This window comes from Geotrypetes seraphini, chromosome 1 (assembly GCF_902459505.1).
Source record: "Geotrypetes seraphini chromosome 1, aGeoSer1.1, whole genome shotgun sequence".
NCBI lineage: Eukaryota > Metazoa > Chordata > Amphibia > Gymnophiona > Dermophiidae > Geotrypetes > Geotrypetes seraphini.
Genome location: NC_047084.1, coordinates 194,078,617 through 194,096,694, shown reverse-complemented (window position 1 = coordinate 194,096,694; position 18,078 = coordinate 194,078,617). Strand labels below are relative to the sequence as shown.

The 18,078-nt window shown below is 42.7% G+C and overlaps 1 protein-coding gene across 2 annotated transcripts in view; it reads left to right on the top strand.

Moving 5' to 3' along the window:
* The window catches only part of RWDD4 (RWD domain containing 4), a 41,357-nt gene extending 24,022 nt beyond the window's left edge, over positions 1–17,335 (top strand). The window contains exons 6-9 of one of the 2 annotated variants that reach the window (XM_033943186.1): positions 6,663–6,712; positions 6,815–6,817; positions 16,001–16,072; positions 17,132–17,335. In XM_033943186.1, coding sequence (XP_033799077.1) covers positions 6,663–6,712; positions 6,815–6,817; positions 16,001–16,033 — 86 coding nt within the window. In that variant the 3' untranslated portion in view covers positions 16,034–16,072; positions 17,132–17,335. Of the gene's footprint in view, positions 1–6,662; positions 6,713–6,814; positions 6,818–16,000 lie in introns of both variants that reach the window. The other variant, XM_033943176.1, reaches the window with a different exon arrangement.
* The last annotated feature ends 743 nt before the right edge of the window (positions 17,336–18,078 follow it).

Genomic DNA, 18,078 nt, shown 5'->3' with positions numbered 1-18,078 from the left:
GATGGGGATTGTTGGGGTCTTTGTGGTGCTCAAGGAGACGTACCATATTTGGTGGATTTGCCCGAAAGTGGTTCCCTTTTGGCAATCAGTTCTTGATTTGGTTAACACTATTACTGGGGTGCAGTATCCGGAATGGGCGGAACACTTTGTTGAATAGCTGTCCGATGGGGATTCGCCCTTGACTTCATAAATTATCCACTTATTTTGTATCTGCTTGGTTAGTGTTGGCTCAGAAATGGAGGAAGCCTTCATTACCAGCTTTGGCGGATGTTTGTTGTATATTTAAGGTCTGAACAGAATTTGGATACATTCAAGGGTGGCCTCAAAAGCTTTTTAAACAATCCAAGCAGAAGTCTTTTGCTGGTGCTCTGCTTCTGTTTCTTATTTTTTTGCTTAAAGTTCACTTAAACTTCATTTCTCGGTGGCTTCAGTGCCTTGAGACTCCCCACCGGTGGTCTGCTGTCAGAGAAAAGGACACAGTCCTGCGGTACTGGGCTGCAGCTTCACAGTGAAATTCTGGTGGATCTGTGAAGCCAGCCTGCTGTGTGCCACCTTCTGAAAGTTCCCAGGGTCCCTTCCCATGGAGTTTTCTGGCCGGTTACCCTGTCATAGGTTTCTAGCACAGGCTTCTGGACAGAAACCCACCCTGGGGCTTTCTTGTCCCCGGCCATGTGGCAGAGGATCTGAGGGGGCGGAGGGTATAGTTTGTCTCCGTCCGGCCAGCTGGCAGTCTGAAGATATTCCATTCCAGTGCATTTGGAGCTGTTCTGAGGCAGAAAGTTCATTTTCTCCACTCACTTCTTTAAAAACGCTGACAGGCAAAGGCACTACAGAGACTGTGAATACCTCCATTATTTCCTATGGGAACTTCGGGGGTGACTTGTAAATCTATTTAAACTTGTTTTTCACAGTTTCTGTGGGTAGGGTTCAGGTCACCCACATCCCCAGACCCCAAATCGCTATTTTTTATTTTCGGATTTTGTTTATTTTTGCTGTTTCTGATGCAAATTTGTGACGGCAGCTATCTTGGATTTTAAAAACAATCTTTTTTTTTTTCTAACTTTGATTTCTGCCTCAAAAACCCCTCAATTTGGCTCAAAATCGATTGGGTTGGACTCCCCAGCCCCTAATCTATTGATTGTGTCTGATCAAAGATAGCGAGTGGGGAGGGGGGCGGAAGCTTCAGGCTTTGCCTCTTCTGTGTCCTCTTGGGCTGGGGTTTCATAAATATTGCACTGGAGTCTGCTAAGAGGCAATTGACATACACCATTCAGTCTTTCAACAGGTACAGCACAGAGTTTCACAGCCTACTTATCTATATATATAAAATCGGAGGTATGTATGTGTGTATGTATGTGTGTGTGTATGTGCCGCGATCATGCAAAAACGGCTTGACCGATTTGAACGAAACTTGGTATGCAGATCCCTCACTACCTGGGATGATATGTTCTGGGGGTCTCGCGGCCCACCTGCACGGAGCTACAAACCCACCTGGGCGGAGCTACAAACAGAAAATCAGATTTCACCCATTCATGTCAATGGAAAAAATGTAAAAAGCTGCCAACGCAAAAACGGCTTGCCCGATTTGAACGAAACTTGGTATGTTGATTAGAGAGCTGCACGGGAACGGGGATGACGGGAATCCCGCGGGTTCCCCCTTTGGGTCACGGGGATCCCGTGGGGACGCCCCCTAGGGTCGCGGGGATCCCATGGGGACGCCCCCTAGGGTCGCGGGGATCCCGTGGGGACGCCTCTGAGGGTCGCGGGGTTCCTGCGGGGTTGGATCGCAGTACACTGCATTTGAGCCGCGAGGGTAGTCTCCTCCTCCTTACCTGCACTGTCGCAGCACACAGCCGAAAGGAAGTCTTCCCGATGTCAGCGCTGACGTCGGAGGGAGGGCTTAAGCAAAGCCCTCCCTTCCTCCGACGTCAGCGCTGACATCAGGAAGACTTCCGGTTGGCTGTGAGCGGCAGGGCAGGTAGGAAGAAGGCAATGGCGAACGAAAGAGGGGGGAGGGTGCGGTCCGCCCCGAAGAATGTGCACAGCCGGTCAGGTCCCCCGATCGACCGACAACAGGCCCGGCCGACAAACCTCCCTGCCCTGTAGCCGCGAATCTAAATTACCTCTTACAGCAGCTTCAATACTCCAGCTGCTGTAAGAAGGTAATTTAGATTCGCGGCTACAAGACAGGGAGATTTGTCCGACCGGGCCTGTTCTGTTGTCGGTCGGGTGCGGAAACGCCACAAAGGTAAGGGGAAGGGAGGGAGGAAAGGTGGAGTGGAGAAGAAAAGACGCTTAAGGGGGGAGAAGGCCGCTGAAAGCACTGGGGAAGACAAAGGGGTGGAGAAGGACGCTGAAAGGACATGGGGTAAACGGGAGGAGGGGGGGAAGGATGCTGAAAGCACATGTTGAAGACAGAGGGGGGTGAAGGACCCTGAAAGCACTGGGGAAGACAAAGGGGTGGAGAATGCCACTGAAAGGACATGGGGAAAACAGGGGTGGAGAAGGCCACTGAAAGGAAATGGGGAAAACAGGGGGGGAGAAGGCCGATGAAAGGATATGGGGAAGACAGAGGGGGGAGAAGGCCGCTGAAAGGACATGGGGAAGACAGAGGGGGGAGAAGGACGCTGAAAGGACATGGGGAAGGCAGAGGGGGGAGAAGGATGCTGCCTGACAGGACATGGGGAAGATGGTGGGGGAGAAGGACACTGGAAGGAAATGGGGAAGAGGGAATGGGGAGAAGACCCTGGCAGGGAAGAAGGCAGAGGTGCCAGACTATGGGGAGAGTGGAAGGAAAAAGATGGGTGCCAGACCAATTTGGGAGGGGGGAGAAAGGGAGAGGCACAGTAACAGAGCAAATGGAAGACACAGAGAGAAGAGAGGCAGTGGATGGAAGGAATTGAATGAGAATATGAAGAAAGCAGAAACCAGGCAACAAAGGTAGGAAAAAAATTCTTTTTATTTTTTTTTGCTTAAGGATAAAGTAGTATATTAGTTGTGTTGATAAAAATTTATAAACATTAGAGGCTCTGGTAGAAACCCGTTTACAAAGTATGTATTCTTCCCAATTAATATTTCCAAATTAATAAAGTCTTTTTGCTTATTTTTAAATGGGTTTCTACCAGAGCCTTTAATTCAGTAGCATAATTAAATGAAATAACTATTTCTGTAGTTTATAGGGACGGGCGGGGACGTAGGGGATTCCTCGCGGGGACGTAGGGGATTCCTCGCGGGGACGGGTGGGGACGGAGGGATTCCTCGCGGGGACGGGTGGGGACGGAGGGATTCCTCGCGGGGACGGGTGGGGACGGGTGGGAGTCCTCACGGGGACGGGTGGGGACGGGTGGGACTTTGGCGGGGACGGGTGGGATTTCTGTCCCCGCGCAACTCTCTAATGTTGATCCCTCACTACCTGGGGTGATATGTTCTGGGGGTCTCGCGGCCCACCTGCACATGTGGGCGGAGCTACAAACAGAAAATCAGATTTCACCCATTCATGTCAATGGAAAAAATGTAAAAAGCTGCCAACGCAAAAACGGCTTGCCCCATTTGAACGAAACTTGGTATGCAGATCCCTCACTACCTGGGGTGATATGTTCTGGGGGTCTCGCTGCCCACCTGCACACGTGGGCAGAGCTACAAACTGAAAATCAGATTTCACCCATTCATGTCAATGGCAAAAATGTAAAAAGCTGCCAACGCAAAAACGTCTTGCCCGATTTGAACGAAACTTGGTATGCAGATCCCTCACTACCTGGGGTGATATGTTCTGGGGGTCTCGCGGCCCACCTGCACACGTGGGCGGAGCTACAACCTGAAAATCAGATTTCACCCATTCATGTCAATGGCAAAAATGTAAAAATCTGCCAACGCAAAAACGGCTTGCCCGATTTGAACTAAACTTGGTATGCAGATCCCTCACTACCTGGGGTGATATGTTCTGGGGGTCTCTCGGCCCACCTGCACACATGGGCGGAGCTACAACCTGAAAATCAGATTTCACCCATTCATGTCAATGGCAAAAATGTAAAAAGCTGCCAACGAAAAAACGGCTTGCCCGATTTGAACGAAACTTGATATGCAGATCCCTCACTACCTGGGGTGATATGTTCTGGGGGTCTCGCGGCCTACCTGCACACATGGGCGGAGCTACAAACAGAAAATCTGATTTCACCCATTCATGTCAATGGAAAAATTGTAAAAAGCTGCCAACGCAAAAACGGCTTGCCCGATTTGAACGAAACTTGCAACACATCTTCCTTTTCAGTTTAAGAGCTTGCAAATTCCAGTGAGACTTGCATTCTCTATCACAATCAACAAATCACAGGGACAGACTATTACATACTGTGGAGTGGATTTAAGATCCCCCTGTTTTTCCCATGATCAACTCTATGTTGCTTGCTCAAGGGTGGGTTCACCCAAGAATTTATATGTTCTTGCTCCTGGAGTTGAAACTAAAAATGTTGTTTATAATCAAGTTTTGTGTTGGTTGTATTGTATTCATTTTGTCAAATATTTCACATTATAATTTGAATATTGTACTTTTTATAAAGCTGTAAAAAAATAATTTCATTCACCACTATAAAGTATCTTTATTTGAATCCATTTACAGTGTTATTGCTATAATTAAATACCCGTGCAACGCCGGGGCATCAGCTAGTATTTAAATAACTTGTACCTTGGTTTGGGTAGATCACCTATTCATCACCTGTTTGTGTGGTATATAATTCTGGCAACAAGAAGCAAATACTGTATTAAATTTTGTTAAGGAACAGCTTGGAATTCATGTAATTTCCAATTGAGATCAGAGGCATCTCATGATGTTACCGAGTCTGGATGTAGTTGCTTATATGCCAAGTAACAATTCAATTCCTCAGTGAAAACTACAGTGGGTGCTTTTTGTGAAAATTTCCCTGGTGGCCTTTCAGTCTTGAGAGTTGTTTTTCCTATATTTATTTACTAATTTATTGGGATTTATTATCCACCTTTATGAAAAGATTCACCCAAGGGTGATATACAGTTTCACATAGCATTGAAAATTTTGTTAACAGTGAAATTGTAAAATACAAGCAATAAATATCAAGTAAACCTGAAAATGGGAAACTGAATCCTAGAAATAGGAACAATATGATAAAGGATGAGAAATATATACATTAAACAGCACACATTTATGTGGATATCTTTTGTTCCATCAGTAAATCAAATAAAATGTTTGTTGTTTACCTTCAATTATATCACTTTCTTTTCCAGAGATAAAAAAAAAAGATTTGACATTGATATGTGAACATATTCTTAAAGAACTGAATATTTCATGGGGTGTCCTAATTTTTTCACATGACTATATTTGGAATTATTTTTCTCTCATCTTCCTCTGGTGCATGGACATACCCATTAGTCTGACCTGGTCTAGCAAGACTAAAGGAAAGAAAATGATCAAAGACACACTTTCTCCATTTCACAGTTCATAAGATGTTGATATTTTTTTGTGTGTATGTAATTGATAGAAGGAGACTCACTCTCAGCCTCCTCCAATGAACTTACACTGAATAAGTAAATCGAGGTTGCTTAATGAATGATCCTCAGAGGTACCACCAGATACTCAAACCAATTTCATTGTATCTGGCTTCACGTACCCTTTCCTCACCGGGTTCTCCTTATAAAATTAATTTATTTTTGGATTTTTAAATTATTTATAAATACTTTTTAAATATTCACAATATGTGTTATATTTAGTGACTTTCAAGCACTCCAAGATGAAATATTTATTTTATCGTTTCATCCAGAGCCCCCCACCTTCGACCTCAAAACAAAGTAGTCCATTCTAACTCTAAATTAAGCACGAACGGTGTGACTGTATTTAGTCTATAAATCCATTTTTGCTCCAAAAAATTGAGTTTTTCCTCTCTATTGCCACCCTCCCTCATGCCTGTCAGATTCGCTATAACCCTCCATTGAAACTGGTCCGCAGTATGTTTCTTTTGGATCCAGTGTTGTACCAAGAGGGCTTGTAACGCCCCCATTTTAATAAGGGATTTATGTTCGTTGAGACACACCTGTATTGGATGTTTGGTGCGACCCACATAGACTAGTGGACACGGGCAAACTATAACATATATGACCCAGTCAGTTCTGCATTTGGTGTTCTCACGGGCATAAATGTTAATTTTAGTTTGTGGATCTTGCCATTGTTTACCCTCGATGGTAGTATCGCACCATTGACAGTTGTTGCATTTTGTATGGGAATCCACCTTTTCTCCACTTTTGATGTTTTGAATCTAATATTTGACTAATAGTTCTTCCCTTGGTAAATGCAAACATAGGGGGTTGTTCAAGTCCTCTCAAAGTGCTTAAAATAGGCCAATGTTGCCTAATTGAATTAATCAATATTTTCACTGCATTGGCAATATCCCTGAACACCAGACCACTAAATCACTAAGCTAAGTAACCTAATTAACATATAGTTATCATATTTAAGATAAAATGAATATTTAAAATTTGCACCAATGATTGAGAGGGTAATTGTGCTTATCTCTGTGCCATGTAATTACCATTGCTTTAGTTGTGATGTTGTTAACATATATTTTATGTACTTCTTATTGCTTGTATAAGGTTTATTTTAAATCTATTGACATATTTTTCACTTATATATTTTCATTGCATAGATAATAAAGGCGAGCTTCCTCGGGGATGGAACTGGGTTGATGTAATAAAGGTAATTTTTTTATTTTTCTCTAAGAATAAGCAAGATATCAGTTGGCACAAATAAGCTATGTGAGCCTGGGATGGGTAGAGTTCTATTCCTGTTATCACTGAGCATGTATGAGATGATCCATATTATTGCCATCGTGTAGGATCCTTTTCCAGTTTCTTTTCAATAATCCAAAGTACAAACTTTGAAAGGAAATACATGAAATATTCAAATTGCCAATCTCTGTTGACAGAAATTACAATGGAAAATATATTATTACTTATAGTCCACAACTGGAGAAGGGGGGGACAAGAATGAAAAATCCATAGGAAATGGAAATACTTAAATCCAATCCTTTTTTTTTTTTTTTTTTTTGCATTTCTTCATTTTGATGATCTCAGTTTTGTTGTCGACTTTTTTGCTGAATTTCAACATTTTTTTTCATTGCACAGGTGACCTCCCCTAATCACTTCAGTGGAGCTCTGCTCAAAATGAGCACCTTTAAGTAATATATAGACATCATCAAGAGCACCTGTAAATTCTGGAGATCATAAACAGACATTCTCTTTCTGATATGGATAACACACGTTTTGTTTTAACCCTATTCCGGCCAACTCAAAACATACCAAACCATGCCTCCTTGCCATATGCATGTATCATGTATATCCAGGCTGTGTATACACGTTTTAAGTTCCAGTTTTATAATCTACACATCTAAAAATGGATTTTTGCATGTCTAAATTGCAAATAGTTCTTCTAAAATATCTCCCTGCACCTCTTGTTTTTATCTGTGATGCATTTAAAATTTTTGGATTTAAGACAACAAAAAATCAGAGGATTTGTTAGTCTGGTTTTTTTTGTTTGTTTGTTTTTGCTCCTGCAAAGAATGTCACAGATGAAACTGGGGTTCCAATAATGCCCTCAGTGTAGAAGAAAGGTCCAGAAGCTTGATGCCCATTCATTATGCCCAAGGCCCCTCCCCTGGGAAAGGCTTTATGTGCTTGAGCCAATCAGGGCCTTAGGCCCCTCCCAGTGCATCTCAGGATGCACTGGGAAGTGAAAGACCCACCATTTTGAAGAGGTGGGCCTGCCAGCAAGATGAAATAAGCATCCCCCTGCCAAACTTCAATTTTAAGGTATTGGGGGGGGAGCTTGATCCTTTGACAGGAAGGATTGGGCATCCCTCCTGCCGAATTTAAATTGAGGGCTTGGGGGGGAGTGGTGAGCTCCTGGCATCAAGGGGGGAGGGACTCCCAGCCTCAGGGGAGGTCACGAGAGGGGAGATGGGGGAATTGGAGGGAGGGATCAGGGAGTATTTTTTTTTTTTTAATTGCAGTGGGATCAGAGCTGTCAAATCTTGATTTCCTGTCAGTGCATTATATGGGAGTGCTCATTAGAATACTAATGAGCTCCTTGTAATGCATTTGCATAGAGCTCTCGGTGTGCAATGATCAGTAGCAGCCATGGAGAAGCCTTTTATGCATCAGAAGGAGAGTTTTCTTGCAAGCAAGACTGGTTAAGACCTGTCTTACTTGCAAGAAAACCTTTTGTGTATTGGGGCCTGACACTTGCAATGTGGCTGTGTTTCCTACCAGACTGTTCTAGAGATTGTCTCAATGCATAGAAATTTCAGCATCATTTAGCCTTGTCTGGTACAGTCATCTTGTAAGGCAGGTCATTCTGTTTTAAGAATATATATTTTCATGCCTATAACACATGTTATGCATTTTTGCAAACAGAGATCCTGCCCCTCACTCATTCGCTAAATGCATGAGTGTGCTATTCTGATTTTTGTTGTTGGTGTGTTTGGATTTTAGCCAGCCAAATCCAGCATCTCTCCCTTTTCCTTCTTGTCCTCCTTTCTCATCCCCCCCCCCCCACACACACACACGAGTCATCCTTAGTTTCCAAATCCAATCTAGCAATAATTCACACAGCATCAGGGATTTCTGGTGCATCCTGTGTCTGCTCCAAAGGAACGACCTCCATTCATTTGGGGGGCGGGGAAGAAGAAGCAAAAGGGAGAGATACAGAAGCCATATTTTACATATATAACATACACATGTTATACACACAGGTTTGTTATATGCATTTAAATATAGTAATAGTGGTGCTTCAGAACACAGCAGAAAGATGTTGGTTCAAATTTCTTTTCAAATATTACTGTAATTTAAAAAAAAAATGTTAAGGACACAAGTTTGCCTCTCTTAACTAATTGCATACCTAATTAATCACCAGTATGACAAGTTGCTGTACAATATTTTAAAATCTAACATGTCTTCTTTTTTTTTTCTTTCCTACAATCATTTCATATCTGATTCTGCTGTATATCAAGCATGTAAGTATTTCAGTTTTCATACGTTTGGAGGAACAGTCTTGTTTATAATGTGGCAGTTTTACAAGATGGCTTTACACTCTGTGTACCAATATTAAAACACAAATTGCGCTAAAATGAATTCTCTATCACATAATGTGACTGGTAGATTGTGACTTACACAGGCATGTTGCAGCTCTGAGGCAAAAGTTTTTGCAGCTCCTAAGCCATTGGTTGCATGGTTTTCCTTTAGCAGTGCTAGTCTTCAGTAAAGAGGGAAGCGGTGAAAGCAGTACTGTAATATTAACCTTTTGCTGAGTCACTTAAGTAATATATCAAATATGGGAATCTTCTTAGTCATGCCCAGATTTTCTAAAGTCACCTTGCATGTGCTGACTAAATTACACTATACAGCTAGAGTTCACTGTACAGTCTTATCTCAGGTTTTTGTGCCAAAAGCAAGAATTCTGAGTTATATTGGCCACTATAAGAGGTTTCTATTCAGCCAACCTCTAATTCTGTAATCTTGGTGTCACCAGCCAGACTCTGAATTGATTGAACAGTTTCTTAAATAAATTAAACAAAAACAGCGTACAGTCGGATGGATTCAATGCAGTTCAAGCCTGTCACGTATTTTCTTACTCTACCAGCACATCAGAGTTAAGCTGGGTGTGTCCAACTTGTAGAGATGACACCGTTCTCCAGAATTAGTTAAAAACCTAAGCTGTGTTAGGTCATTAGAACTAAAGGTGTAATAAAAACCTGGGCCTAGATTCACTAAACTCACCTTTCTGATCCAATCCGTGGTTGAGTCTTGCTGGGCGGCTGATTCACTAAACAGTCCTCATGCAAATTATTTGATTGGAAGCACGCCCCACACTGACCGCACGTATCGCTGCAGAGCGATCCTGATGCATGCACAGACCATCTTCTCCGCACAAGCGAGGTCAAAACAACGGGGGGGCTTTAATGGAACAGAACACGCTTTAAAATCATTCAAACAGAATACGCTTTTAACCTGCAGGTTAAAACCATGGGCTCGCACTGAAGGGAAGGGCGGCAGAGAGCAGGAAAGTCGGCAGGGACAGGGCAGCAGAGAGCAGGAGAGTCGGCAGAGCTTGCCTTCTTGTGCTTTTTGCACAAGGGAGATGTGTTTACAATGTTGGTTTACTGGGATTTCAGGGCTGCAGGGTTGGGATTTCAGGGCAGCAGAGAGCAGGACAGTCGGCAAGAATGTGAGCGACTGGTCCTCAGCAGTCGCTTCTTTTTGGATCGGCCAGCCCAATCGGTGTTCCTTCTTCTGTTTAGTGAATCTCTGCCTTCCTACTTTGCATGCCATTTCTCCTCATTTGCATGTGCAGATCGGATCGGGTGTGGATTGGATCGGTCAGAAGGTTAATGAATTGGGTCAGGGTCGCAAACTGGTCGGGACATGATCGGTAAGCTTAGTGAATCTAGGTCCTGGTGGGAGAATAATGCTACACTCAGGTTCTTATCTAGCCCTGTGCACTGCAATATAGCCACTGCTCTCTCTCAGACAGGAGAAGAAGGAGACGGGTTTATTAAGTTACGAGGGTCATTTCACAAATAATGCACACTATTTTTTTAATTTACATGTTTTTGGGTTGTTGTTTTTTTTTTTTTTTTTTCCAAGTATTTCTTGAAAACAAATCCTTCAATTTAGTCTTCTTGCTTTGCAATGACCGAGTCCCAACATCCAGGAAGCTTCATTATTCCAAGACACTGTTTTTGTTCATTTGCCGAATGGTTCGGGTACCAGCGGAAAAAAGCTCTTCCAGAGATGCAAAATGATATCCACGTAGGTTGTTTCAACTTTGGAAGTCTGGTGGACTCATGTCTGGACTCTAAGGTGCATGAGGTAACACCTTCCAGCTGTATTTGTGTAGTTTTTCAATGACGAGTAGAGAGCTCCATCATCCCTACGGCCAAAAAAATTTTGACGTGCTTAATCAAAAGTCAAACAAATGATGATTTTTGCTTATGATCATGAAGGCATCATCATTACAGACAAAGTTCCATGTGGAAGAAGTGTCACAGCAGTGTATTATCGTGATTTTTTGCAAAAAATGCACAAAACCCAACCTCAGTTGCTTTTGACTGGGCCACTCATTCTTCACGACAACGCTCGCTCGTCCGCACATAGAGAATGTCGTCATTGAAAAACTACACAAATATGGCTGGGAGGTGTTACCTCATGCTCCCTACAGTCCAAACAAGAGTCCACCAGACTTCGACCTTTTTCCAAAGTTGAAACAGCCTATGCGTGGACATCATTTTGCATCTCTGGAAGAGCTTTTTCCCGCTGGTACCCAAGCCATTCGGCAACTGAACAAAAACGGTGTCTTGGATGGAATAATGAAGCTTCCTGGATGTTGGGACTCGGTCATTGCAAAGCAGGAAGACTATATTGAAGGACTGTAAAGAAATACTTGGAAAAAAGAAATAAAACATGTAAATTTAAAAAAAAATAGTGTGCATTATTTTCTCTCTAATCTAACTACTTTTATAACTAATAGGTAGACTGGATGGGCCATTCAAGTCTTTATCTCCTGTTATTTACTATGTTACTTTCACTTCGATTATTGATTTTTATGTGAACCGAGTCGAGCTCCTTTTGGGGAGATGGCACTGTACATGTATATAAATCCAAGATTTAGATTAGATTAGATTAGATTATGCTCTATGGAAGCAGCCTAGCTTTCAGGGAAAGCAAAGCCCTCTGGGAATTTAAGTCCGCAGAGCACACATTACTTATACATCTATTACAAACACTTAACTTGTTTTTATACATGAAACTGAGCAAATGCCTACATGGAGGCAGAACAGTGCATTTAATGATGGTGCTACACCATCATTAAATGCACGTATTTTATGCCCAGTTATCAAAACGGCTCACCGTGGTCTTTTCCATGCTTTCTAGCAGCCTCCGATTATACTATGTAAATGTAGTATAACGAGGTCATTAATATTAAAATAAGCTCTCTGGACTATTCTCAAAAAGGTACGCCCCCTCTATTTATGAGGAATTGGAGCAGATATTTACTGGCAGGGTCTAAGCTGTCGTAGCCTTACTGTCCTGTCAGTGCCTGAGTGCTGATTGGCTCAAGCACTAACAGGAAAATAAAGCAGCTCAGACCCGTCACTAACAATGGCCCCAATTCCTTCCCTCACCTGCAGAGTCTAAAAACAAGCCTGGTAGTTCCCCGCCATTGCCACATACCACTGATGCCCCCCTCCCCCAAAACCCCATCTGGAAGATCGGCAGGAGGGATGCCCATGCCCTCCTGCTGCAGGGTCGGGGACCCCCCTCCTGACAGCAAGCTCCCCCCAACTCCCCTCCATACCAAGCCCCCTAGATGAAACCCTGGTGGTCTAATGGGCCATCTTCCCTTCCAACACCCTCTCTGATCCCCCTCCCTCCCCATACGTTTTTAGAAGGTTGGCAGGAGCCACCTCTTCAAAATGGCGGGCCTTCCCAGTGCATCATGGTATGTAGCTATGTAGCTATGAGCCCAATAAAATGTTTTGTTTCATTATAGAGACTAAATGGTACATTTATCCCCAAGAGAACATACTATAAACTTCAAATCTCATGAAACAGTGCTGCAATCAATCAGAAGTGATATTGCAATCTGTTGCCAATGGATGCACTTGCACCTATATAGACCAAATCCCACACAACTTATGTTCATTGGTAAGAACTTAAGAATTGCCACAATGAGACAGTTTGAAGGTCCATCAAGCCCAGTATCTTGTTTCCATCAGTGGCCAACCCAGGTAATAGGTACCTGGCAAGATCCCAAGGAGTAAAACAGATTTTATGCTGCTTTTCCTAGAAATAAACAGTGGATTTCCCCAAGCCATCTAAATAATGGAGAAATCTACTGCTTATTCCTAGGATAAGCAGCATAAAATCTGTTTTACTCCTTAGGATCTTGGTTGGCCACTGTTGGAAACAGGATACTGGGCTTGATGGTTTCTGCATTTCAAGTTCAAAACAATATATCCTTGAAGTAAACTAGGGCTGAATAACAATTACCTCCTGAGACTGTGAAAGGTTTTATTCACTCTTTTGCAAGTTAAGTTGTCCGGGTAAGAACTATGGCTGCAGACCAGGGTGAGAATCATGACTGAAAAGTGGAAATGTGCAGAGATTAAGTATGTTTATGTGAAACAGTGCCATTTAGCTACCAAGACATGAATGCGTTTATATGTGATCCTGTGTAAGTACCAAAGAGGTACCAGAGCAGGATCCAAGAGGTTAAGGAATTGTTTGGATCTGTATTGGAACTAGAGCACCCAAGTTCCTATTTTTAAACCTGGTTCACTTTGTAACACTGAATTCATGTCTGAAACTAAGCAAAATGTTAAAAGTCCTGCCTTCTACTACAGTCTCAGGAAAACATGCAGAAGTAAATCAGCCATCAGCTGTGAAAAAGGAGGGAAATTTCCCCTCTAACCCGAAACAGATAGACTCAGTTCAGAGATTTCAGCAAAATAGTGTGCAAACCCAGAGCCCGAGGACACAAAGGCCTGAATTCTGTAGAGGACGCTCGGTCTCAGAAGCCGCCTAAGAACCCGATTCTCTAATTGACGTTCATATTACAGGCGCCGGTTAGAAAATCGGGTTGATGTTGAGCTTATGGCGGCAAGGGATTTCCCTGCCACGATAAGTTTAGCAGCAACCCGTCCCCACCCCCCGTGAAGACTACCAGCAGGACGGATACCCAATCCCTCCTGCTGGAAACCCCCCCCAAACAATCGCGGCAGGAGGGATGCCCAGTCCCTCCTGCCGACACCCACTGTGACCCCCCTCGAATGATCGCAGCAGGAGGGATGCCCAGTCCCTCCTATTCGGCACCCTCAAACCCACCCCCGAATGATTGCAGCAGGAGAGATGCCCAATCCCTCCTGCTGGAAACTTCCCCCCCTGTACATTGGGGAGGAGGGAGGTTGTGGCAAGTGCCAGGCAGAAGGGACTAGGCATCCCTCCTGCTGCAATCGTTCAGGGGGAGGAGGGTCATGGTGGGTGTCGGCAGGAGGGACTGGTCTTCCCTCCTTCCGCAATTGTTAGGGGGAGTTTGCAGCAGGTGTCAGCAGGAAGGACTGGGCATCCCTCCTGCTGTGATGTAAGGGGGGGGAGATCCGCTAAACTTATCGCAGCAGGGAGATCCCTTGCATCGATAAGCTCAGCAGCCATGTCTTCTTAGGTCCGCTTATGGCTACTTGCAAGCCAAGCCATGCCCACACCTAGCCTTAGGCGAACTTAGGTGGGCTTGCATGCCTCTCTAGGCACCCAGAGGCGCTTCCAATGTAGGTGGCCTGCCTCGGGAGGTTTTTTGTTTTAAAAAATGTGCGACCCGATTGGCTGGTTAGGTAGCAGTTGGCCGTCTACAGTTGGGACACCATTTATAGAATCCAGGCCCAAGTGTATTCACTAGGCAGCAGCTTACATGGGGAGATTTAGTGAGCGAAGAGGAAGAATATTCACTAGGCAGCAGCTTACATGGGGAGATTTAGTGAGCGAAGAGGAAGAAAGTTCTGAGGAATTTAAATATGTTTATACTTCTGACACAAGAACCCTCCCTACGGGAGCAATTAAGCCAAGCAAAAACATCACTGTTGGCAAACTCACCAAATATAGTTAATGTTTCAGAATTTCCTCTGTGTTCTCAACATTAGAAATGTTCATGTCAGAAAAATAAATCCTGACATGAGCCAGGGAGCAAGGACCCCAATAACAAAATCTTTTCAGTGTATAATAACATGGACAAATGAAACTGAGCCAGAGGTACAGATTTGGGATAGAGACTGACACGGTGGCTGTTACCCGCAGCTAGCCGCGGGTTAAACACCAAAACAGAGGAGAAAAAAGGATTGGTCGCTGTGGGTATGGGGAGAAGGCCATTCACTGGCCCATGGAATGGTGAATGGCCTTGTCTCCGCAGTGAAGGGGAGGGAATGCGCGCGGTCACCGATCGCGCTTCCTCCCTCTTACTGATAGCCACCGCCGCCCAAGCATCTCCATCCCTCCTGATCGCTGCCGCCTGAGCATCTCCCTCCCTGCTCCTTCACGGCAGGCAATTTCTCTAAATGTGCTTCCTACCAGCAGCCGGAGCTTTGAAATTGCGTGTGGCTGCTGTAAAGGTCGTCTCTGATGCAACCAGAAATTGCATCAGAGACGACCTTTCCTGGGAGAAAGGAAGGAAAGGTGGGGTGGGGAGGAACAGATGCTGAAGGGAACTGGGGAAGGTGGGCTAGAGAGGAACAGACGCTGAAGGGAACTGGGGAAGGTGGGGTGGGGAGGAACAGATGCTGAAGGGAACTGGGAAGAGAGATTCCAGACTATGGGGAAAGTGGAGGGAAGAAGATGGGTGGCAGACCAATTGGGGTAGGGGTGGAGGGAGAGATGAAAGGGAGGGGCACAGTAACAGAGCATATGGAAGAGACAGAGAAGGCAGATAGTGGATGGAAGGAAATGAATAAGGAGAAGATGAGTAAAGCAGAAAACAGACAACAAAGATTAAAAATAAAATTTAATTTTAATTAATTTTTTGCTTTAGGATAAAATATATTAGTTGTGTTGATAAAAATTTATAAACAAAGCCCTCCCAGCTGAACATCTCTTTCTCTAGTTCAGTAGCCAGAACTTTGATTTATAAGGAAGGAATAAGCTAAATATTGCAGTACTAAGGCTTGTATGGATGCTGTGGGGACGGGGCGGAGACAGGGTCGGTGGTTGCGGGGACGGGGCAGTGCCGGGGACAGATTTTTTTCCCCGTGTCATTCTCTAATTGGGGAATGTTAAAAGTTAAGCTTACATGATAACCACTTAACTCAAAACCTAAAAAGAAAAAATTGTGAAATGCATTTGTTTTGTTCCAATGTGCTTGTAACATTTGTATTTGTAACCCAGTATAATCATGGAAAATGAATGCAATGTTGTAACCTTAACTATAAATACTTTTTTTTCCTAGTTGGCCAAAACAGGTTCTAAAGATGATGAATAGTGCGCTTCAGTATGAAGAAACACCATCTCTTAATGCAGTGTAAGCTTGGATTTTCAACATGGAAGAAGAAGAGGGATTTTTGTTTTATTACTATTATTTATTGAAGAACTATAACGCAATTTTATATATATAAAAAAAAAAAGATAGGCAACAGTTTTTATAGATTTCACAAGTCTCACAAACAGATGTTTGTGTAAAATTGTTGCTAGTATTAGCCTTTACAAAACCACAAAAAGCTTGCCTTAAAATAAGGTGGCATTCTGACTGTGAGAGGATTAATACACAATGAAAGCTGCTTGTATCTGATATGTGAGTGACACTTTTATGCAGGGTACTGTATTTTTATGCATTTAGGGAGGTCTTTTACTATGCGCTAGACGATTTAGCGTGCACTAAATACGCACCCATTATATTCTATAGACATGTTAGCATTTAGCGCACGCTAAATCGGTTAGCGTGCCTTAGCGCGTGTTATATATGTTTTTACAAACCATGTCTACCCCTTGTAATGCTATACCCGTGTATTTTTTTACTAAGATATACTAATTGCAAAATTAGTGTGTTTTTTTATAGGGCCTTTTCTTGTGATATTTTTTTTCCCCCATTTCATTCACTAATCCTGCAAAATCCTAAAAAGAACAACCCTTGAAAGCAAATGCATTAATTTTTGCAATTAGTCTGGTATAGCATTTATTATATGTGTGTGCACATTATATAAGTTTATTTTTACATAGACATGCAATTTGTGCACGTGTTATGTCTGGGTACATTATATGTACAAAAATATGGTATATACCTTTCCAGTCTATATTGTGTCACTATTTAAAAAAAATTTAAAAGTTTAATGAAAATTCCCATTTGAATTGCTACAGTGATCTGTTTTATAGTACATACTTTGATCTAGTTGCTGCTTCCTGAAGTTTTTGCCATACTGCACAGTGCAACAATTACACTGTTTTGGTAAGAATTCACAATGCTGTAATGAAACATGCTTCCGTAGCCTGTTTTGTATACCATTGCACTTTTGAAAATGAAGATAAATTTTTTTAAAAAATCCATACAAATGATGTAAATGACAACTGTATATTCTTGTTTCAGTGCAATATGCATTTCCTGGCGGCGTGGGTATTGAATTGTTCCTCTGGTCATTGATGAGGGAAATGACTGCCAAAAATTTCCAGACTTCTTTCTGTGCTCTTGTATTTTTTGCCTTTACACATAGGAAGCTCATGTCTTTTATGTGAAAGGCTTTCACTGTAAGAGGGGCTTGGGAGTAAGAATAAAAATATTCTGCTGAGTTAATTGGAAATTTTGCAGAGATTGTTGTTATATACTAAGTTCTACTGCATAAACAGGAATAGAGTACAAAATGCCTTAATGTCTTTTTTTTTGTGTGTGTGGTGCTTTGATTTTAATAAATAGCTATTTATCTGCAATGTTTTTTCCACTGTGCATTTTATGATGAGCTCTAGTTTGAAAATAGTTTAAATCAGGTTACAATACTGAATCCTATTTATTATCTGCTTACAACCTAAGCAGAGTACAGTAAAAATATTCATATTCATAAAACAACACAACACAAAATATACCTACTAGACATGCTATTAATTATCTTATTTTGCTGGCAGTTGGATTAACTTTATAAAAGCCTCATCAAAGGGCTATCTTTTTTAGCCAGCATGACTGAACCAGGCCCTGGAACTTGAGGGGCACCAAGAGGAGGGAACTTGAAGTTGCTGGACTGACTGCCACAAGAGTGTGATGATAGCAGCAGGTTGTCAGTGAGCACATGCTCGCAGTTATACTTTAAGTCAATATCACTTTAATTCAACTCTTCTTTTTATATAACTTTTCATATAATCTTTAACCGAAAACCTCAGAAACACCACTTCACCGCCCCATAACAAACAGGTTTTTTTTTCCTGTGGGGAGAATCCTCTCTGGTCACGGTTGTAAGAGTTGAATTAAAGTGATATTGACTTAGAGTAACAGAAATTAATGTGCATATTGAAAGCGCTAAGTAGAATTAGCGAGTTAGCAAACAC